At 32.0% G+C, this 24,464-nt stretch overlaps 2 protein-coding genes across 3 annotated transcripts; both read left to right on the forward strand.

The window, feature by feature from the left end:
* The first annotated feature begins 1,742 nt into the window (after positions 1–1,742).
* On the forward strand, positions 1,743–5,349 carry LOC100812302 (cold-responsive protein kinase 1). Of its 2 annotated transcripts, XM_014769686.3 has the most exons (8): positions 1,743–2,032; positions 2,525–2,686; positions 2,850–2,909; positions 3,013–3,143; positions 3,571–3,784; positions 3,980–4,211; positions 4,641–4,791; positions 4,873–5,349. In XM_014769686.3, the coding sequence occupies exons 1-8, from the start codon at positions 1,990–1,992 to the stop codon at positions 5,176–5,178; spliced, it is 1,299 nt and encodes a 432-aa protein (XP_014625172.1). In that variant the 5' UTR covers positions 1,743–1,989; the 3' UTR covers positions 5,179–5,349. The 2 variants fall into 2 exon arrangements, with proteins under 2 accessions (XP_014625172.1, XP_040867291.1); XM_041011357.1 differs by lacking the exon at positions 2,850–2,909.
* A 9,592-nt stretch (positions 5,350–14,941) lies between these two features.
* Positions 14,942–19,640, forward strand: LOC100812845 (protein trichome birefringence-like 5). The gene is made up of 5 exons (XM_003550590.5): positions 14,942–15,531; positions 17,371–17,563; positions 17,927–18,120; positions 18,587–18,745; positions 18,966–19,640. The coding sequence occupies exons 1-5, from the start codon at positions 15,029–15,031 to the stop codon at positions 19,297–19,299; spliced, it is 1,383 nt and encodes a 460-aa protein (XP_003550638.1). The 5' UTR covers positions 14,942–15,028; the 3' UTR covers positions 19,300–19,640.
* The last annotated feature ends 4,824 nt before the right edge of the window (positions 19,641–24,464 follow it).

Below are 24,464 nucleotides of genomic sequence, written 5' to 3' on the forward strand. Positions count from 1 at the left end.
CATATTGCCAAAATTCTGTCTTCAATGATGTGCATGGACAGAACTTAAAGCAATCTATACTTCCACACATCCGAATCCAATCGTCTTCCCCAACCAAAGTGGTGCTGTTCTTTATTTGTTAACACATATAATTGCTAAATGTTCTTTTTCTTGCCTAGGTTGGTGTTTATTTTAGTGTGTGTCGTCTATGTATATATAATTCACTTAGGCTATACTACGATTTTTTTATATAAAAAAGAGGAATATAAATTTATAATTGTTGAGAGTACGTGGGATTAGTGATTTATCGTGAAACTAATGCTTTTAAAGGAAATGCTCTCTCTTTATAATCTTCTAGGTTTTTTTATCTTCTGAATTATAATAAACTAGATGTTCATAAAATTAAATTGACCCGATAAATTTGATAATTCAAATTCAACTAATAAAATTGATTTAAATTGTTTCAATTAATTATTATTTTTTATTTTAAACTCAAACCGAATTAATTATAGTTAGTTTGGTTCTCAATTGTTTTTCAACTCAAACGAACTTGATGATCCGATAAGCTATTCTTAAACTTTTAAATTAATACATTTTAAACTTAAGAACTTATTTTTTTCCATCTATTTTTTTTCTTTTCATTCTTTTCGCTGCTAAATACTCTTAAACTTTGACAACTTTGAAATTGAGCTTCATGGACTTATAGTTTTCAAATTTGACTTTTTTATTTCTTAAAAATAATTTTTTTAAAGAACAAAACTCTAAATAAATAGAGTGTTTTAAAATTAACTGGAAAAAACTTACTTTTAAAGAGAGGAAAAGAGGGGGAACTAAATCAAACACTACAATTTTCTCTCCCTATTTTAGTCTGCTAGTATAGTTTTTTTTTTTTTTTTTTTATCATTGTGAACTAGGCTAGAAGGGCATTTATTTCCTGCACTTCCACTATTACATCCTGTATTTCCCATTGCATTTCGGAAATCTCATTTTAAAATACAAATTTACATTTTGAAATATAATGTGAGGTGCAAGATGCAAGTGAGATTTTATGATGCAAGTGAGATTGTACGATACAATAGCCGGCTAGAAGACATTGAGCAATGAGCATAACGGGCTTTGGGCCGATGTTTCCTTCACTTCAAATTCATTCGAATAAACAGGGAGTTGTTATTCTCACTTCGTCTTATGATATTCTCAGCACACACGTGGGAGGGTTTTTGCAATTTCCAAAAATATGCTTCCCTCATAAATATGATTCCGTTGATATCAAGTAAAAAATACACGCCAAATTGTGAAGAAAACGTGAGTGAACGCGACAGAGGAAGGGAAAGGGTTGCGAGAGTGAGGAGGGTAGACAGGTTATTTTAGAAATGCTGGAGTAAGAATAGCAATTTTGGAGGTGAGAATAGCAACCCCAATAAAGAAAAGGTGGGGCCAATGGGTCCAGCGGTGGTAACTGGGGAGAAACCAGGGACGCAGAAAGTGACAAGTGGGAAGGCAAGGCGGCATTAGAAGTGAACAAAGAATTGAGTGAAAAAATAATAAAATGAAAAAAGAATTGAGAATGTTTCAAAGTGAACTGAGAAGTGTGTTAAATACTTAAAATGAGCAAGCGCTACTACAACTTGTCATTGTGATGGAGAAAATAAGAGAGCATCTCTCTCATTCTTATTTATTTATTTATAACTTTATAATCACACAATAGACAAGTTTGATATTTGAATTTTTGCATTCGACCGCATCTGTATATGCTCCCCAATTGAAATGTCCGACCATATTACTATTACATTGTTTCCATCAATTCTACGGGACACCTCTAGAATAGAATGTTTCTCCAACTTTCTTTTTTGTTTTCCAACATAAAAATTGGCAACAATAACAACAACCAAGAATTAGTAAATACAAAACCAGATAGAAAAAACCATCGGAGAATGGTTGCTGTTGCCAGTTGTTGAACTTAACCCTTTCATATTTGCCCATGACAATATTGACCAACACCGTTCAACCAGAATGCATGCTTCTGTCCCCAAGATGCCTCGAAGAATACTCCCAGGTCTCATTTCATTTCATTCTCTCGACTTGTAATTGTACTAAGTTGTTAGTTCTCACCTGCCTCGGATAATTAGCTGTTTCATTAACATAAACATTGCAAATTAATGAATTATTTGCATTTTGATTTTTTTTTTATCATTACTCATTATAGCATGCTAACCACTGTCCAATTACAATCCATGTCTCACGAGAAATTATTATACAATCTAGGACCTTGTAGTCTCGACTAATCCCCACACAACATGTAGTCATATTTTTTCAATTTACAAAAGAAAATAAATAATGAAGATTGATCAGGATAACGTGGTTCAGTACGTCTCACAATACATGCTTGAGAAAATGTATTCCAAATAATACATTTGATTATTGTGAAAATCAAGGCATTTGAAATAGGATGTATAAAAGGGTTCTCTGAGTTTTTTCAGATTTTTCATGTTCTCAAGTTAAAAGTTCTAACAAAATATGATGAAGTCTTGTGACCCACTGATTGCAGAGAAACCTCCTATTCCTTCACACCATGACCCTGGAGTGTTTTTCTTCCTTGGAGGGATTGTAGTGCTCGTCATATTGCTGATTCTTGTGTTTATATTTTGGAGGCGTATTAAACGGCCAGCAAAGGTGATGGAGAACACAGTTCTAACAAGTCAGCAGCATGGTAATTTGAGGATAGCATCATAAATAAAACCATAGCATACAAAGCAAAATATTTACTACCTCAATTATCTATAATATGCCTGCAGCACATTTGGTTAATTTTGTTGTTAGTTGTACTTATAATTATCCTACTTCTGTTATTTGTGCTTGGCACTTACCAAAAGGGAAATATATTGAACCGTCAGAGGTGATGAAGATGATAGTACCAAATATAAAACAGCCAGGTAGTTGAAAGAAAGCATAAAAATATTTGACTTGAAATATATTTATGTATACAGTGTACCATTGAAGGCCTTTATATTTATTGAAGTTCCATTATGTGTACAGGACCAATGGAGTTCATTAGTGGGAACCTTCGGACAATTAGCTACTTTGACTTCCGGACATTGAGGAGAGCCACTAAGAATTTCCATCCTCGAAATCTTCTTGGAAGTGGTGGATTTGGGCCTGTCTATCAGGTATAGGTACTAAATCTAATGTCACTTGCTTTAATAGGCAATTTTGTTTGTTGATTTTGAGAACCTGATCTCTTAATCATGGTGCACCTATGTTAGATATGAGTCCTTTTAAAGAATACCCTAAGGGCTTGATTAAGGAATAATAAATAGAAAAAATTTAACAGAAATCAGGTGGACTTGTACTGGAAATCATGGTCGTGTGTGTTAGTAACACTTTTTCCATAAAAGCTTTTCAGTTTTGATTCATTAAGAAGAGCACTAAAAGCACTTGTTAATATTCTCCTAACTATATTAAGAAGGCAGTGGACAATTTGTTGAAATTCACATTAATGGGGTGTTAAAGAACTTATGTTTGGTAGTTGAGCCTGACATAAATGTATGTTCTCCTATTGTGGTTACCGTACTGAAATTCAAATTGTTTTGACAGGGAAAGTTGGCAGATGGAAGGCTTATTGCCGTCAAGACATTGTCTCTTGACAAGTCTCAACAAGGTGAAAAAGAATTTCTGGCAGAAGTGAGAATGATCACAAGCATTCAACACAAAAATCTGGTTCGCCTTATTGGATGTTGCACAGATGGCCCTCAAAGGATACTTGTGTACGAATACATGAAGAACAGAAGTTTAGACCTCATAATATATGGTATCCTGCTTTATTTTATATAAACTGTCACTCTTGTCAGCATGGTGTTTATCATATGTAAAAATAAGTACTTTCCTTGAAGTTGTAGATCTTGTGTATACTGTATACCATGTCCAATGTGTCATGAGTAATTCAAAGAACTGAAAATAGTTTTAAGAAAATAATTCCTAATTTGGATGTTTCTGTGATGATCAGGAAAGAGTGATCAATTTCTGAATTGGAGCACTAGATTCCAAATTATTCTTGGTGTAGCACGGGGATTACAATACCTCCACGAGGATTCACATTTAAGAATTGTTCACCGAGACATCAAAGCAAGCAACATTCTTCTTGATGAGAAGTTTCAGCCTAGGATTGGAGACTTTGGGCTAGCTAGGTTCTTCCCTGAAGACCAAGCTTACCTTAGCACTCAGTTCGCAGGAACATTGTAAGTCCTTAATTTATTCAAATGATGCTCCTCAAAAGCATCGATCCCTGGTTAAATATAAATATCCTCTATAGTTATATATATAGCCAATCATATATGTTCTTCACTCATAAATAGTCAAAATATCTCATTGTACTCATCATGATTAATTTTAGTGCTGCCAACTACCAAGATTTTTAAAACTTTGAATTTTGTTGAGTTTTAATGGTTGGAGACACCTCAATCAATATGATCAACACAATCACCTTTAGCCGCATATTAAAGCTATCATTTTTGAATCTTGACTCTTGTATAAATTAACATCTAGACTCTAAGATTTTTATCATGGACACTTAGCTAATGATTTTATTTGAGATCAATGAATTCAAGATAAATATTATCTTTAGTCAAGATTTTATATTGATGATCTTTCTTGTCTTATTTGGTCAGAGGTTATACAGCTCCTGAGTATGCCATTAGAGGAGAATTGTCTGAAAAGGCAGACATATATAGTTTTGGAGTTCTTGTGCTTGAAATCATCAGTTGTAGGAAAAACACAGATCTTACTTTAGCATCAGAAAAACAGTACCTCCCTGAATATGTAACTTCTCAACTTATTTATTTATAGCATATTTTCCCTCAGATGCTTTAAAATGCTTGTATAAAAGAATCTTGATTGCAGGCATGGAAACTTTATGAGAAGTCAATGTTGATGGAAATTGTAGATCCAAAGCTGCAAGAGCAAGGCATAGAAGAAAAGGATGTCATGCAAGCATTCCACGTGGCCTTGTTATGCCTTCAGCCACACGCGGATTTGAGGCCTGCCATGTCAGAGATCGTAGCAATGTTGACATTCAAAGTTGAAATGGTTACAGCACCAATGAGGCCAATCTTCGTTGATCGAAGGCGCGTAATGGATGATGAACATCACTCATGGGAAACCATATACGAGGCTTTCACCACTGCAGTGGCATCCCGGCCCACGTAAAACACCAATACTCTAGAACGTAACACATGCATGCACCTGGTCCTGTCAAATAAGGAACAATTTCCTTTAAAGAAGGAAAGAGATATAAGGTCAAAGGTTCGGACAAAGTATGGATTTCACTTGGTTTAGGTGTTGTATATATATATATATATATATATATTTGGAAATGAATCATCTCCATCATCTTCATTGCAAATTTTGTACCTATCTCTTCCTCGCATATATTTACTAATAATATATATCGGCAAAAATTCAACACTAGTTGCAAAAGGAATCTACATATCCTGTAGGGACTAGGGAGTTCTGTGAAGTTTTTGCAGTAAGGCTTGGGATAGGTGTTTGCTGCCCAAAATAGCCTCAAGAAATTACATGTGAGCTTGTGTATTCTATACTTTAAAAAATTATGTATATAATTATGATTTTTTTTTCTCCAACAAGTTTTAATAAACTTTTTTTACACCTTAAAAAAAGCTTCTTTTTTTTTGTCTCACAGGGTAAAGAAAAAGTAACAATAACATTGACATTCGCTGAGAGGATGATTAATTAGATATCAGATAAGAAACTTTGGATACCTCTTGATTAAGAAATAATAATAAAAAATATACTATGCATAAAAACGTTTTATCAATTTTTATATTCTTTTTTATTAGCAAAATTAATTTCAGGCTTGCTTTTTTTAAAGCACATCAAAGTGTACATTTTGACTCCCTTATAGTTTTGATTAAAGAATAACATTCAGTTACAAATGTTGATTAAAACGATTTAGATTATGATAATATAACATAATATAACTCCATAAATTTTTTAATCAATGGTTATAATTTCATTATTTACTATTTAAAAGTTAAAATGCACTGACCAGATTAGAGGGGGTAAGAAAATGTCTATAACTAAAATTTCAGAAAAATCATATTTGATATCCAATTAATGGTCATTTTAAATGTCTATAACTAATTCAAGACAAATTTTGTAAAAAAGATTAAAACTTTTACCCTACTCATCAATAAAAAAAATCGTATTTTTAGCTTTTATAACAATTATTGTAAAAACTAATTAAGTTATGATACATAAAAGTTTGTGATTAGGTGAAATTATAAATCCTTTTGCACTATAATAACTAAAAAAAATAGTCATTTTAAATGTATGTTTAATTTTGTATAAACATTAAATTTAAATTTATCATCAAGTACATAAATAAACTGATATGATCGAGATTGTTCTAGTTTAAATAGTAATATCAAATTTAAGCTGAAACATATTTTTGCTTGTCAACTTCATGCTTTGGAAAGTATGAACCCCTGTTTATATTTATGTTCCAAACACATCCTTAGTCATTATTATTTTACAATTAATTTGGGAAAGAAACTACGTGTTTTGTATAAACATAACTTTGGATCCACAAGTTCAATTCGAAGAAAACCCATCTGTTGAGTACTTTGTGAATGGAGCTATACTGTTCAACATTGATGGTAGATCCATTGATACAATTTTTAAAACATATCTCTTTAATTTGCCAGTTTGTAATTCAAAGAGCAATAAATAAGGGCACAACTAGTCGTCTCTACATTCTTTATGTCATGAAAAAAATATAGATAAACTGATATCTTATTATAAATAAGAGCTACAACTAATCACAATAAAGTGTATGATTTTTTCTATATGAAATAAAATTATCTATACCCACAAAAAATCATAAGAATATAACAAAAATTACATCATAAGAAAAATAATAATTACAAATACAATAATTAACATAGTTCGACACTTTTTATCCACGTTCATATAATCATCTCAAAAGTATTTCAAAAATGATAACACTTTCACATAAAAATATTTTTCTCTCAATAAAGTAACTTTGTTTCATAATTTTTTTTCTCACACACTCTCTCTTCGTTAGTGTCTTCTCCACTAATTCTCCTTTCTATTTAAAGTGAAGATTGTCACCAAATATAATAAATAAATTCTGTTGAAAGTTAAAACAAAAATAGCTTCCAATGTATCCATTCAAATAAATTTTATATATAATAAAATAAAATATTTCACTTTATATTTAAACAACCTAAACTTTATTGATTAAAAATCAATTTCCAATATACACATTATTTTTTGACTTGAAACTCTACTATCTCATGGATCAAAATAAAAATTTTCTAATTATATTAAGAAAAAAATGAGTCCCATACCACGCAACACATTTAATTCAAGAGTCTTATTAATAATTAAGTGCCATAAGGACATGGATTAGAAAAAAATTATTAAAATTTTATGAGAATGTATTTAAAAATTATAGGAGAGTGATTATTTTACATTTCAATAATTTTTTTTACCCATTTAGTTTCTTAACTAGAGTATTTGCTCCAGTAAAAAAAACTAGTGCATTTGCCTTGATTTAAAAATCTACACACACACGATATGGTTACCATTACCAGAAAAGACAATGATAACCAAATGATTCTCTCCCTATTCTTCCACATCATACCTTTCTAATCCTAGTCCTATTATCTTCTCCGGTCCCTCTTCTAAAGCTTCCATAAGACAACTATCAAAGCGTGTTCTCCGTGTGCCAAGAAATTCTGAGTTAGAGAGACAAAAAGAAAGGAAAGAAGGCATGCAAAGGCACTTTTTTCCACATCCTCTTTGACTATTCTTTCTCCATACCCATTGTTGCTCTTCTGTTTATAATAGTGTTTTGACTCTTTTAAATTTCCAAAAGGGATGATGAGATGACACGTACAACGATAAAAATCTATGTGCATAGCCTCGAGATATACAACGAGAGAAAGGGACCGTAAACGAGAATGGAAAAGCATCATGGTTTATGTCAAAAAGTAGCTTTTGGTTGGATACAAACAAGGAGACAAAGACAAAAGAAAAACTACTTTTTGTGTGATGTGTGTTAAGTTTGCAATTGCAATTGCCCTTCCCTTCCAATTAATACTGAATGGCAGATAAGATAACCCACATACAGTGTCACAGGCACCAGCACCACATTAATTTCTCCCCCGACACCAATTCAATGTAGGCCTGGCTACACACCCTTCGACATATCGCTATTCAACGGATCCGGTTCCCTGCAAATTAAACGGATCTGTCAAATTACGGATCCTCGTTTATCCATTTTGACTCATTATTACTTAATGCTCTCACCTCTTTAATCTATCAAATATATATTAAACCACTAAATGAAAAAAAAATACAAGAAATAAATGTTAAGAACCAGAACACGCCCTTAGAATTCGAGGCCTAAGGGAAACCTCCAGAAACTAGATTAAGAAGGGAAGTGTTTGATAATTTTCTCGTATCCTTTCATACACAGCAAAGGCTCAATATATATAGCCTGCTTACGGTTACAACCTAGAGACAAAGGGCCAACAAGGGATAACAGAAATGCACAATTCCACTACTCATATAACAGCAGAATTATTCTGACAAGCATATTCTCCTACTAGGTGCTAGCCATTTCTGCCAGCTGTTCCCACTTCTAACAGGTTTGTAGCTCCTTCACACCTGCTTGGGTGGATTAGTCCTCCTTTTGGGTCTTTCATTGTTGTCCCCTGTATCCTTTGGCATAGTCCCTGGCTTATCAAATAACCTTACATGGAAGCAGCTCAATTGATATTTTGAAACTAATCCTTCTATTAAAAATAATTTAAAGGATCCAAAAAAACTTATGATTTTTACAATAAATTTTAATAGGCATATGATAAGTTAATTAATTTGTACATAAGGTTTAATAGGCATGCACTATTAGCATGTTTAATTATTCATTAACCCTCAGACCAACTTATTTATCGATCTTACAGTTTAATGAGATCATGTAAAAAAAAAAATCTGTATTTGGAAGAACCTAAATTTTCTGAAACCTAACCTATATGAACCGCGAGTTATACGAGCTGGTCCGCGGATCGAGTTGAGCTTTTTAATTGAATGCCGTTTATTGATTAGCAAAGCAGGGCATGGGTCATATCCCAATCCCCTTGTTTCTTTTTTTAACTATGAAATCATATCAAGGCCCCACCCAAAACGTACGTACCATCTCCTCTTAGTTCTATTATGTCATTTTCTCATAATTCTGTTTCCTTTCTTCTCACCATTTCATACATTAAAAATAAATAAATAAAAATAATTGTTGCGCTCTCATCGAAGAAAAGAGACAAAAAACACATTTTTGGTCCATACATACTCGGTGGAGCTTAAACACACAGCTAGCACAAACATGAAAATAGTTGCAGCATTAACATGCTGTTTCTATGCCCACATATAAGAATACAATTTAAGGTAGCTATCAGCAATGATAGAGCCATAGAAACCTTTCAATACTAATTCATTTACAAGACAAAATAAAAAGAAGCAAAAAAAAAGGGGGGGGGGGGGGGGGGGGGGGATTCAACTAGGAATTGGGATAGAAAGTAAAATTTGGGAAGAAAATGTGCACATTTCTTCCAAAGATCACATTTGACATATAACAATATCTATGACTTGATGGAAGAGAGAGATGATGATGGTTCATGGTGTGTTGGTAGGCAAAGCCGATGATTCTACTCTTCTATTTCTACCTGTTGTGCAATGGATTTGGACCTGTGGGAACGAGTCTTTTGGCTTCTGATAATGTGTTGTTATCATAGCAAGATAAGTGTCTCTTGCGGTTGCATTTGTGGGCACCACCAGGTAGCACAGTACTCGTCTTCTTCTTTGTTCCATCAAACAAATTGCTTGCAAGGACGGTCTTCCTTGCCACAGTGTTGGACGCAATACAAGCCCACAACAAAAGGCACAACACAAGTATCAGCTCTGCTATTCTCATCTCACCAAACTAATTAAGTTTAATTCAGAATTAGAGGGAGCAAAAAGAGATAAAGAGGCACAAGACAGATTAGAAAAGCGACGAGAAAAGGAGGGAAGGGAAGAGAGGAGTAGGAGGAAGAGCTGGTGCTGATATTATTATTAGTGAATAAGATGGGGAAAGAGGTGGGGTGAGGTGAGTGTAATAAGAGGGGGTTTATGGCTAGGAATGGGACATTAAGTATGGTACCTCGGATATGCAGTAAAAGACTTTGAATTTGATACATCACATCTCTGTGGTCAGAAACTTCACCAAACCTCATTAATTGACTTCAATTCTACTTGACAATATGTAGGTTATTCAAACCAAACGGAATTTGAACATAAATGATCCATGGGTAAAATATGGTGCCAAAAGCACAACATTCTGTTCCTTAGACAGTGGCATGGCAACCTAGCCTAACACACTCACACACACCCCTCTAAAAAACACAACTTGGGATTGGAGAAATTCTCCCTGGGTGGAGCTTCACCACGTGCCGCTTCACTTGAGGGCCATACTTGAAAAGCTGACACTCATTGATAAAAAAAAAGGAGTTGCAGGGAAATTAATAAATGGGTGGTGGGTTTAATTTTGACTGTAGCATACATTGAATTGATCAATGCTCTTGCTTGCTTTTGAAGCACGTCTTCGATCTTTCTCTCTCGAAGGGGTGAGATAGTTTTGATTGAACGATGGAGGTGATATGTTGGGTTGCAAGTTGCAAAAAAAGTTTTGGTTTTTGGTCTGTGTGGTTGTGATACAGTACTTTACATGGATAAATATATTATGAGTAACAGAGACAACCTGGGAATGGGTTAATGACAACGCCGGAGTAATGAAACGACAGTTGGTGCTTCATTAAAGCCGGCCATTTCTGTTAAAACAGCAAGCTTGGTTAGTTAGCTATCTTGTCCAATGCTTATGCTATCTCACACACCCCATCTTCTCAGTTCTCACATTGAAGGGGTACAGAGAAAAAGGAAAAAGGTACAGAGGTCAGCGATAAGCGATGTGACCCGTAATGGGTGAGGCTGATGATATCATGAGATAGTCTCTGTTCCCTCCCTTTCCACCTTTCCGTAGCCAAATCTATACCGAAGATGGACAGAAAGAAGAAGTCCTAATACATGCCATGTCTACGGGTATTTATACTTTGTTTGTTTAGATCACAAATCAAATTAATGAGCGGTGTAAAGAAATAAATAATTAAAAAGATGTATTTTTTTATTTTAAATTACATAAAAAGAGATTTTTTTTCCCACTTATTTAATGTCAATTAGGGGTTGATTTCGGGTTAGTTATTCGCAAGTAACTATTTAAAAAATAAATATAAATTTTCTCATAAAAAATAAATATAATTATTTGTAACACATCGTGGATAAATAAATAAAAATGTTTGATTAAACTTATGTTAAAAAATATCAAACATGATAACCCATCTTTAATATATCACACCACATTATTACATTTGTCAAGTTAACTAATAAATTTATCAAAATAGATTAACACAAATGATTAAAGATTCAATACTAATTTTTATTATGAGTATAAATTTGAATCTCTTTGATGTCATTACTTTTTTTAGTGGACAACCTCATTATGAGTGAATCTTTTTTATGTCATTATTCTTTTTGGTGGATAGTTTTAAGGAGATCTCTTGAGGCTTAACGACTAGTTGGTAGCTATAATTTGTGGTTTGGACTTGCATAACAATTCTCTGAGTGGATGTTTGCTGGTAGCCTCAACATGCAATTAATACCTTCCTCGGTTGTAAAATGAATTAATTCTATTGAAAGTTACTGTATTCGATGATTTATATTTTTTACTAAAAAAATTATTTAATTTTATGTTCATGTTTTTCTTTTATATAAACATAAGGAAATGGTATTTTTTTAACTTTTTCCTCTCTACCAAACAGGCTACAATATTTTTCATCATTTCTCTTTTTTTCCCAAAAATTAAATTATTTCAACTTAATGAAAAATTATGCATTTGAATTCTAGGTATAATGTTAAATATTAGAAGAAATTTTTTATTGCTTATTATAATTTTATATGAGTAAATAGACATTTTGGTCCTTGACTTTTGATCCCTTTTGTAAATTAGTCTCTATCTTTTTGAAATATAAAAAATTGTTTCTATTTTTACATAAGTTTTGGAAAATGGTCTTTGTCGTTAAATTTAAAAATAATACTGTTAGTGAAGTGCATTGTTGGCAATTTTAGTGTCACATAGACTATCCAACGAGACAAATTGTTTCAGATTGTGACACGTAGACTGAACTTTGATGCAAAATTTAAAAAGTTGTCAAATATTTTCTTCTTCACTTGCTTCTTCTTCCTCAAATTAGGATTTCTAAAGCTTATCTCCGTAGTGTAAGAAAGAGAGTTTAAAACCCTTTCGCTGCACCTCATCCAATCCTAAAACCTTATCTCTAAATTCATTCCAATGGATTTTTCTCTTCCCCAAACGTCTGACCACTAGAGTATTAGACAATATATATCCTTTGTGATTATGAACCTTTTTAATAGGGCTGGTGATTTGTCAGCTGATAACGGTTAAATATGAATTATTTTGATGATAAAATTATATTAAAAATATCTTCAAAAATATTTATTTAGTAGTTATCTTTGGCTTAAAATGATAAGAATTGATACTTTTGTTATTTATGGCTTGCAGATATAAAAAGGATGGATTAAAAGAAAAAAAAAATCGAGAAAATATTAAAAATATGGATAAGAAAGATTTTCAACATCAGATCCAAGTCCACTCCAATAACTAGTTAAGCCAAGTCCACTCTAGTAGGGGTTTCATTTACTCTCTTTCTTTCTTTCACTCATCTTGTCCCATCACTTCTTATTCCCCATCCATTATAAAGCCTTCAATGGCCATGAGTGTGGCTAAATCCCTAGTTAGGGCCTAACAGACATAAAAGACAAGCAATGTATGATGTACTCACTATTTATCAATGCAAAGGTGTTTTTTGCTTTTATCTTGCATCATTCATCTTTATATTCTGTTAGGGGTTAGACGCTTGAGGGAGGGTAACTTCTAAATAAGATTTAAAGAAGGTATGCATGCATTGATTTAGGGGTTAGACGCTCGGATTAGATTTACTTATAGTAGAACAAAAAAGAAAGGATTTCATAGGAAAGTCATTGTTAGAAATAAATGATTATTTTATGCTCATACATTTTTTGCAAACATCTAGAATTCATACTTCATACATTTTATTTGTTGAGTCTTTGTAAAGGAATTTGGAAGATAAATAAATAAAATATGCTTGTCATTGTGAGAAATCAGGGGCAAGTAATTGAACAAATGTGTGTAGAATAAGATCACCTAAATAGAAAGAAAAATCATAAACTCATACATCCAGGCAAACAAGGTAGGACAGGTTTCAACATTATTATCTGATTTTATTTCTTTTATCTTCTATTTTTATCTTTTATTTTTCTTATCTTATCTTTTCCTTAATCTTTTATTTTCTCTTATCTTTTACTTTTTTTATCTTCTATTTTTATCTTTAAATCTTTTAATTTAAATCTTTTATTTTTTTTATCTTCTATTTTTATCTTTAAATCTTTATCTTATCTAATATCTTTCTTTAAAATTCTTATCTCTTGCTTGTAAATTGGATTTGCATTAATCTAAGTACAAACAAAATTCATGTGGATTCGACACTCGGGCTTCCGAGTACTTTACTACTTGTGACAAATTTGATACACTTGCCAACGAGTTAACACCAGCCATTGGGTGTCGAACCATGGCTGCCATCACTTAATCTACCTTTTCATTTGACGCATAATTTATATGCTTATTTTAATTTTAAATATATACATATATAGAGATGGAAATATACAAACTTATGTTGTTATGCTTGTGTATCTTAAATTTAAATAAATTGCTGAAGTATTCATTTTTCTCAAGGTGCAGGTTTAACTATTGTCTTTGTACTATGCTTCACATCAAGTTCCTGTGTAGAACTTTTAACCGATATTCCTGTATGTATGAGTTCACTGGGTCCAAGAATTCTACTTTTCTCTTGATAAAAAGGTTTAAGATTTCCTGAACTTTCTTGTGATGTTATTATTTATTATTGTAGATGCAATATAATTGGCATCTGCGACGTCTGAATGATGTTTACTCCTCGCTTTTACTCATTTTGTATTATTTTGTGGGTATTTGCTATTTGGTTACATTTGAGTTCAGTTGCAGAAATCTTCTATCCATTCCATAATAGTATTTGATATTGTTTACACTTAACATACAATTGTTAATTGCTTTCTGAAGTGATTTCATTTCCTTAAAATTTGAATGTGGCACTTCTTCCACAGGTTCACCAATACCTTTAGCATCGGTACTGTGGGTAATGATAGGATTACCACCTGAAGAAGCTGATAGCATATTCGAAGAATCAAGTACAATGGCTTTTGTTGCCGATAGTTCAATTGCAATCCATTACCCTCAACACTGAACTACAACAACCAGCATGCAGAATCAGGTCCCTACAACAACAAGTACGAGAAGAGTGAGGCCAAAAGTTACTATCGCTAAATTTCAATTCAGTCCAAAGACTTGCCATGTGTTTGCTTACATGGACAAAAACTTATCACGTAGACATATGACTAACAGTGAAAATTATATTTTAATGATAGAGACTTATTTGTATAACGGATGTAAAGATATGAACTATTTTTTACATTTCAAAAAAATAGTGACTAATTTACAAAAAAAGTCAAAAGTTAGGGACCAAAATGCCTATTTACTCATTTTATATGATTTAAATATGGTTGCCTAAGAAAAATAGTTTATTTTAGAAAAAAAAGATAAAGTAAAATTATATTAGAAACTGAGGAAACATGGGTTTAGTAGTAAAAGAAAAGAAATCTGTGGTGTTGCTCATTACATTCACATAAACAAATCCTAATTAAAGAATGTTTAGGCATTGGATGATTATTTTGCTTGCTAAGGAAAGGAAAGAGGGAGATACATGGTATTGGGTATGTTTGAGAGTGAAGGAACATGGTTTCTCAGAAGAAGCCTTTCACTGTAGCCACGCTCTTCTTCCTGGCATTGTTCCTTATCTCCATCTTCTTCTTCTTCTTCTTCTCCACCAGAACAACTCTTCACCCCACTCCCTCCATCCACTCAGATCTCTACCTCCTCCTCCAACCTCTTTCTCCGCCTCCGCCCCCACAGCCACAGCAACCAGACTCCTCCTCCTCCTTCACCACCACTGAAACCCAACCTGAGCCTGTCGGTGACATTGACGATGCCACGGACAATGTCACCGATGCCGAATCTGATGCCCAACCGGCAACAGAAAATGCGGCAGAAGATGTAGCGTTGAATTTGAAGGAATGCGATTTGTTCACGGGAACCTGGGTGAAGGATGAAAATTACCCGATTTACCAACCGGGTTCTTGCCCTTATGTGGACGAGGCTTACGATTGCAAAGTTAACGGAAGAACCGACACCCTCTACACCAATTGGCGCTGGAAACCTGATGCCTGTGATCTTCCCAGGTACTCTATCGCATTTCCATTTCCATTTCGAAGGGCTTCAATGTATTCACTCTTATTGCTAAACACGATTCAAGTACTATTTCTGTTTAATTTTTGGGCCACATTGCTAACACTAGCTGCTACTTCTTCATTTCCTTTTCTGTCAATTTCCCCTGCTTTTATATTCGATTACTATTTTCTTCTTTAATGTTCATAGCAACTCATGGGAGAATCATTCCTCTTGCATTAAAGGAATTACTTTCAAATAAAATAACCTTGTTGCTTCCCATAACGTCAAAATTTTGTATCTCTCTCTCTTTTCATACATATTAAATAGGACATTAAAAACTTAGATACAGTTTTATAGGTGTTGTTTGTGTTATTCTTCAGCTAGAATTGAAGTTCACCTCGTTAATCCGCGTAATAAAAGTTTGCATTAAGGATTATATATATTACTGAGGTGAAACCTCATTTCTAATAGGAGAGCAGTACAGATATCACCTAAGGAACTCTATTTACGTTTTGTGCTGTTAAATAAGTGGAGTTTTATAAAAAATTGTGAATATTTATGGAAAGAGATACATACAAAAATTTCTTGTCATGTGAAATCTCAATTTGAGTGGATATATAGCCGCTTCCTCTGATGAGGATGATGGTCGATAGTGGTTAGTTACAGAACGATTGTGTTAATGCATTGAAGTATGTGGACTGCGTATTTTAGAAAAGTGTAGACAAGGTTTGAGTAAATTTGCTTCTCTTCCAATAAACATGATATGGATGTTCCCCATGGGGACCAGCATGAGGTCAACAACTTTTTCATATCAAGACATGTCAATGAGAAAATCATTAGTTAAGCATATAATTTTAATGTATCAGACTAGGCTGCAGATTCCTAGGTGATTGGAGGAAAATGAATTTTCAGCACTGTGATTTTTGTTTTTAAGCTAATTCAGATTGAAGGGCTCTAGAAATGGTACCCATACCTGTAAAATTTGGAAATAATGTTTACCAAATTAGTTTGGTTCCTCTAACAACATGGTTTCTGGTAGCAATATTTCAAGTAATGGGTGGGATCCATTTTTCTTGTGGTAACCTTTCTAAAAAGGCTCAAACATTTTTTCAGTTGGTGACATCTGGAAGCTCGACCTGATATATAAAGAAGCATATCGTATTCTTTTCATAATCTTAGAATGTAAATTAACCATTGCATTATGATTTTTTGACTTGCAATCAATTTTTTTTTTATCCTTTCCCAGTTTATAACTTTTGATCATCTCATTTATATACCATTTCAATATATATCTTGAGCTGTTAATTTATTAGTGGACCTATATATCATAATGCATGCTTATATTATAGCATCTCAAATTCCATTGAAGCATAGCTGAGAGCGGTATGCTCTATTGTTAATTATTTCCACATTTCACTTTAAAAGATATTATCCAATGGTCATTCAAAGAGTTGTGCTTTTTGTTTGGTTGAGAAATGGAAACACTGAATCCTGTTCTGCATGGCATAATGAAGCATGAACTGGTTACTTTTAGCTTCTATACGTATTCTCCTTGTGATTGGGTGGTCCTTCAGACAATGGTTTGATTTGTTTCTCATCATTTGTTGATCTTTTGATTTTTTTGTTGACAGAAAGCTTTATAAATCAAATTTATCTCATCTAATTTCATCTTTTGATTTTCTGTTGACAAAAGGGACCTCCTACACCCTAGCAAGATGTATCAGTTAATTACAAATAGTCACTAAAGTGTTTTTCAAACAGCTATTCTTTGCTTTTCATCTTTTAGTAGTTTACTGAAAAAATAGCTATTCATATATGCTTCATTCATTTCTTTCCAATGTTACGTGAAGGTTTAATGCCACAGACTTCTTGGTGAGACTGAAAGGTAAAAAACTAATGCTGGTTGGAGATTCTATGAACCGGAATCAATTTGAGTCCATTCTGTGCATACTACGTGAAGGCCTGCACAATAAGAGCAGAATGTATGAGGTACACGGACACAAAATAACAAAAGGAAGAGGCTACTTTGTTTTTAAATTTGAGGTAATTTTTTCCTCTTCCCTTGCATGTTTAGTTTCTTCTAGGCATTAATAACATGACCTGTTTTTTATATTATTGTTTTCTCTTGGAATTTTTTTTCCCATGTATTCAATTTCTTGTTAATTTGTCTCTTAAAAGTCTGGTTGACTTGAATCAAAATTGTTGGCAAGTATAAATCCTGCTGATGCTGTAGTTTCTTTTCCTCTCCCAAAAAAATATTTCAACTATATTAGAAGTTAAAACTTCATAACTTCCTTTGAAGTACAAAATGATCAGGCAGCTGGACTGCTATATTTTCCTGCATCAAGAAAATGTGGATGGACAGAATGCAGTTTGTTGTGCTAAGATTTTGGATTACTTTGGCAGGACTATAATTGCTCAGTGCTATTTGTGAGATCTCATTTCCTTGTGAGGGAAGGAGTTCGTCTAAGTGGACAAGGGAGCTCAAATCCTACATTGTCAATAGATCGGATTGACAAGACATCGGGTCGTTGGAAGAAGGCTGACATTCTTGTCTTCAATACTGGACACTGGTGGACTCATGGAAAAACTGCTCGAGGGTTAGGATGCAATTATTTTAATTTTGTATTTTGATTGATTTATGCACTGAAATTGTATACAATCAATTTTGGAAACTGGCTATGTGTGTTTGTTTGCTTCCCCCATGTTTATTGAACTGTAGCTTGGTTAAGTAATTAAAGGATTAAAGGATTCGTGCTAGCATTGCAGCACAAGAATGCTGACCTATTATTTTAAACTTATCCTGGCAACAAGGAATTTGATATATATACTATACTATCAAAAGTTATGAAGAAAGAAAAGTTGTACACTTGTTCTAACATATTTTGTCCCTTTTTGTTTTTCCTTTTTCTTAAATTGGTTTTCATTCACTTCTACGGGTTGGTTTGTCTTTCATTCCTTGAAATTAACAAGTCATCTATCAAAAGAAAGAAAGAAAGAACAATAATCATATTTGTTTTTATAAATAAATCTAGCAGAAAAAGTGATAGAATCTGATTTGTGCAGGATAAACTACTATAAAGAAGGTGATTATCTGTATCCAAAATTTGATGCAGTTGAGGCATACAGAAAGGCTATAAAGACCTGGGGAAAATGGATCGATGATAATATCAATCCACGAAAACAGATTGTTTACTATCGTGGATATTCTAATGCCCATTTCAGGTATTGCTGTTTTTCTTTTCCATATATATTTCCTCTGACATAAAATCACTGTCCCCTTCCCTTTCCAGTTTTTTTGTACTGAGGATCATGTTTGTGTAAAAGAAATCTAGACCTATTGTTTCAATATCATAATGGAGAAAAGAAAAATAGAAGAAATCAATTGTGCACCACCACTAATTGTTCTTTCAACCATATAACATTGCTGATGAATGTTTGACAGAGGTGGGGACTGGGACTCAGGTGGGTCATGCAACGGTGAAACTGAACCAGCTTTTAATGGCTCTATCCTGAATAACTATCCTTTGAAAATGAAGATAGTAGAGGAAGTTATCCGGGGAATGAAGGTTCCCGTAAAGTTATTGAATGTCACAAAGCTGACCAATTTCCGCAAGGATGGGCACCCATCTGTCTTTGGCAAGAATACTATGGGTGGAAAGAAAGTCTCTACAAGGAAGCAGGATTGCAGCCATTGGTGTCTTCCTGGGGTCCCTGATGCATGGAATGAGCTAATTTATGCCACTCTTGTTTATCAACAAACAAATTCAAGGAATTGACTTACACACGTTCCTGCTTTCAAGGAGTTTACTTTTTGTGCGGCAAAGAAGGGGGAAACTAAAGAGAAAACAAAACCTCTAGGGCCACGGCTTACATTAAGGTGACAATGGAAAGTGTTTCTTCTCCGTGGTACCCCTTTATATATTATCGTGAGATTAGTTATTCGGGTAACCCGGAAAAGTGTACTTCATTGCACATAATCAAGTGAAAAGTTAGTATAAATTAGTGATGCCATTTGTTCATTGCTAAAATCTACAGGATATTGATGAGGTTAATCTTTCAGGTATTACTAAAAGATGTACTTTATTCTTTAATTTCTATAGATAAATTATGGTTTTAAAGTAAGGAGTGTGATTCGGATAAGGCATGTTAAAGGCCAGCCTACTAAGCATTGATGATGGTGATTAGGGTTGACAATTAATCGAACTAATTCGATTAATACATATGCAAAAAGAGAAAGTACAAATATAACCACAAGCTGTAAGAGTGTTAGACATTTTCACCGACCATATTCTTTTATTATATTGAGTTATACAAATTTATAGAAATTGAACCATTTTTTTTAAAGGACATACAGTGATTTGGACTTGCGCTGGAGGTTGAACCGATTGGACTATCATTGGGCAATCATTTCGGTCCATGTCATGCAAATAACTATTTATGGGCTCCAAGGTTTAGTCCAATTTGCGAACAAAATAATGTAGATAACAGATAAGTCCCTTCTGGCGGTGTAAAGGGAACAAAGGAGCCAATTTTGGGTGGGCCATGTTCATTGCTCAAATCTCAATTGGGATTCTGAGTGTTTGATTCATTGTTTTCACATAGTTGACCTTTCCCAATGCAGTGGTCACTCTCATCCTGTGTCTGTATTGTGAAATTGGAATGAACACAGAATTTGGGGGTACCTCTCCTCTATATTATACATATAATTTCTGAATTCAATTCAAACGGTTAAGTTAGATAAGCTGAACTATTCAATAAGTACAACCTTCCAGATTATATTGTACGATTATTTATTTTCCATGAAGCAATGACACTTTTCACACCACTGTGTTATGCATGGTATAGCACGGGCAAAATCTTATTGGTTTATAAATTACTATTATTCAATTCAATTGCTATGAAATGGAGTTGGTGGAGGCTGATGAAAGGGATGACCAAATGATTGGTGACCAGGATCATTTGTTTTATGTTTTTTTTTTCCTTCTTTCTCTCTCACGAGACTATTGTCACCCGATCTCTTAATTGGTGTGGGCCTTGCCTCTATCGCGTATAAGAAAAGTTTGTAAAAAAAGTAAAACAAGGGAAAAGTGTACTATCATATATATATATATATATATTTGAATATGAAAACTGTTTAGTCATATAGAATTTTATAAATAAATTGATAAACATGAACAAAAGTCAAATTTCATGTGTAACGAAAAGAAGTGTTAATTAAATAGAGAATTTGCTTAAGTGGCAAGATATATACCAATCTCAAATCTTGCACAAGGGAAATGGGGACCCGCGTAATTATAGTTATGTTGGAATAATCCTTATGATGCAAAGATACGACTATAACCCAAAGAAAATAAAAACAAGATACGCCACGACCCTCCTAATTTGATATATTAGACCGGTATTATCGTATTGTACGGGCGGGTTTGTACAATAATTCTTGGTCAACGTTTTGGTCAAATTATCTTTACCGAAATTGATATACATATTACTCAATTAGAACTTGTTTATAAAGTGAGTACTTTTTTTCTTCTTAAATCATTAAGTGCGTATTATTTTAATTCATTATAATATGAGTTTAATTTTGATCATATATTGTAAATATAAAAAAAATTGCACCATTAAGTAATTAAAAATTATACAAGATATAAAGATGTATTTTTTAATATTTTTCACTTATAAGTTGTAAAAAAATATTTTGCACTTATAATACATTTACTCAATATGTTTTTTTTTTTGCTGAATTACTCAATATGTATATTACACATAATAATATAAAAATTATATAATTACTAATAGACCTATTTAGGGTGGTAGGCCTATTAAGGTCAATAGGCTCATCAATCTTTTATAGGTTTTAACATAAAATAGACTTTATTTTTCTATTATATTTGTAACTATTTATTATAGAGTGAGAAAATAAATAAATAAATAAAATATGAAAAACAAAAACCATATCAAGAAATTACATTATAATTTTTATGAAATTAAAAATATTAATTAGATTTTTTTAATTTGTAAACACCAAACAAAATGAGACGCTAAATAAGAGTATATTTGTAGGAAATTCAATCAGACAAGGAAAATCATGGGAGAGATTTCACAAAAAGCCATTCCTTTCCTTGCTATTAAAATTTAGCAATAGCTTCGATCAGTCACTTGTCACCTTTCAAAGTGGGAGCATTTTACTATTATTTTAGCTAAAAAATATGGTATTTGGCGTGCCCAAAAAGGTAGATAAAGAATGGGAAGGAGATGATTTCTTGATGTCTGCAACGTAGAAACTGCGGGATCCTTATTGCCCTTTTCATTTATACACATCAGACAAAAATAAGCTGATTACAAATAAGCACTGGTCAGGATCTTATCAATCGACAAAGATGTTGACTTGCTGGCTGATAGTCAAATATGTAATAGTTAAATGTTACCTAAGTTTAGATATTGGATTTCTCATTCATGAATCATAACTTATTCATTTTTTTTTTATCAGCACATAACTTATTCAGTTACTTTACAATTTTCACTACTTTACTGAACAAATAAGATTTTTTTTAATATGGATTATGGTCAATATTTTTTATATTAAAAATTACAAAAAAAAAAATGAATAGGTAACATTGAGAAAATTCACTTTTTTCCCATTATATATATGTATAAGGTATTTGTATTTTTGTAAATAATTAATTTTTATGAAAAAATTTGAGGCTACCTTTTAATAAAATATTTTTGATAATTATATTTTTATTTATTTATAAGACTCCAAATTAAATTCGTAACTTAAAGGATTCTAGTCCAATTTTATTTAAACCAGCAATAAATTGGTAAGCAAAATTTACTTTGATTGATCTTCACGTCTTTCCAGTTATTGGTTATATTCCAATAACATTAAATATTATAATGTTTAATAACATTTCCTTAATCATTGCTTAGAATTTTTTTATTTGTATACTCATTTAGTAATATTTATAGACAATATTAATCACTAGCATTTCAATTATGTCTTATTTCTAGCTACCTAATTTTTAAATTCTTTACATTTTTTTTTATCATAAATGAGAAAGAAATAAAAATAGTATGTTTTCTTCTAAAGTGTTCAAATGAAAAGAAGTGGATGCAATGGAAAAATAATTGGATTTAGTTACATTTTTATCTATTTATTATCGTCAAATTTTGATTTTAACGCCTTTTTTTTCATGATTTGGTGACGACAACATGGTTCTGTTAAAATGGTGGTGCAATAAAGTTAGCCTCGTTATTTTTATTAAATATTGAATATCCAGTTAACAAATAAACAAAAAAATGCACAATTAGAATGAAAGAAAATTAAAATTACATGCAAAAAAAAAATAGAAGGAACAAAAATTAAATTTTGACGATATAGTAAAAGACCAAAAGTATAATTATTAGTTCTAGGTAACGAGTGTTTAAGAATACTATTTGAGAACTTAATTAATAAATTTATTAAAAATCAGAAGAAAAATACATTAGAAATCATGGAGAGATCGATGTGTTGGCAAAACCGTTGATTTTTCCTGTTAATTAAAAATAACTAGCAACCTAAAGATATGTATATTTTCAAACTGAATTCGTAATGGTGTCCATTATGATACAAACTAAATAATTGATGGTGGCTTATGACTTTCTTAGGGTCATAGTTGTGACATTATATTTTATGGTTGGCAGTTAGAACTAATTATGCTTTGTCTACTAGGTAATTATGAAACCTTTTCGTATAAAAACATATTCCCAAATCGTTTAAAAAAATATAGTTTTGAAATAAAGCAAATGCAAATCTATATATCGAGTATGGATTAATAAATTAAAAGTAAACAAGTATTAAAAAGTATTATTAATGTACTTACTGTGATTTTTAAAACGTTTCTAACTTGATTTGTTTATTAAAAGTTTTTTTTTATTGATTATTTAATAGGGCAGATAGAATAACCCTTAAAAGAATTCTCATTTTAAAAATAGTAGATTGCTCTTTAAATGAAATTTAAGTTTGTAATATTAATATTAATTGATATTGATGATAGAAAACATTAAAAAGAGCATATATTGATTAAAAGTAAAACATGCATGTAATTTAGATGAAGAAAATATTAAATGATAATTTCAAAGATAATTCAATTCCTAATTATAAATGATTACAAATACTTTTTTAATTTAAATTTAAATTTTATTTCAAATATACTCATCAAATATTAAATGGTATAACTAGATAATTGCTTCCCTCCTCCAATAAATTTGACTTATATATATTGAGTTTAATTTTTCTGCAAAGTTCAATTTCATGCAAACCAATAACATATGTTGGTGTAGTTGATATATATAATTTTTAATATAATTATTATAAAAATCAATAAATTTATTATACTAACAGGTTATGATTTAAATGATAATACTTTTTTATTTATATTGTCAGTACATAAATTATTTTTTTTATATTGATAGTATTTTATTAATGAATTTCATAATAAACTAAGAGGATAAAAGTAAAGTAATAGTTAATATATTTTAAAGTGAACTTATATATTTCCTATAATTAAAATAAAAAATGAACTCATTTGTTTTTTTATGATTTGGAGTATTATCCAAGTATTGATAAGGTGGGGTCATGATCGATACGTATACGGTATACCTATATCTACACATTTTTATGAGAAACTACTTGTTGTACTCAAAGTTACACTTACAAATACCCTACTCATCATTACAATTTACAAATAATTGTTTATGAATATTCATTCAACCTGGATTGGTTGCCAAGCCGAAAATGATGTGTGGGGAGAAGACACATTAATTTCTATATGGTCCAAGTTGGGTAGTAATTCGGTAGCCCCCATAAAACACGCTATAAAGTTTCTCTACAACCAATTTGCATCTTGTATTGTGTATAATGCCATCATAAGGGCACCGCACTCTCTGTTAGTAATGATTTGAA

The sequence above is a fragment of the Glycine max genome, chromosome 17, assembly GCF_000004515.6.
Source record: "Glycine max cultivar Williams 82 chromosome 17, Glycine_max_v4.0, whole genome shotgun sequence".
Classification (NCBI taxonomy): Eukaryota; Viridiplantae; Streptophyta; class Magnoliopsida; order Fabales; family Fabaceae; genus Glycine; species Glycine max.

What these genes read in the sequence shown, in the direction of transcription:
- LOC100812302 (XM_014769686.3), top strand. Translation starts at nt 1,990, where the DNA reads ATGCATGCTTCTGTCCCCAAGATGCCTCGAAGAATACTCCCAG. An exon ending in GCCTCGAAGAATACTCCCAG is followed by an intron (nt 2,033 to 2,524) that starts GTCTCATTTCAT and finishes CACTGATTGCAG; the next exon opens with AGAAACCTCCTATTCCTTCA. An exon ending in TCTAACAAGTCAGCAGCATG is followed by an intron (nt 2,687 to 2,849) that starts GTAATTTGAGGA and finishes ACTTACCAAAAG; the next exon opens with GGAAATATATTGAACCGTCA.
- LOC100812845 (XM_003550590.5), top strand. Translation starts at nt 15,029, where the DNA reads ATGGTTTCTCAGAAGAAGCCTTTCACTGTAGCCACGCTCTTCTTCCTG. An exon ending in GATGCCTGTGATCTTCCCAG is followed by an intron (nt 15,532 to 17,370) that starts GTACTCTATCGC and finishes TGTTACGTGAAG; the next exon opens with GTTTAATGCCACAGACTTCT. An exon ending in TATTCTAATGCCCATTTCAG is followed by an intron (nt 18,746 to 18,965) that starts GTATTGCTGTTT and finishes AATGTTTGACAG; the next exon opens with AGGTGGGGACTGGGACTCAG.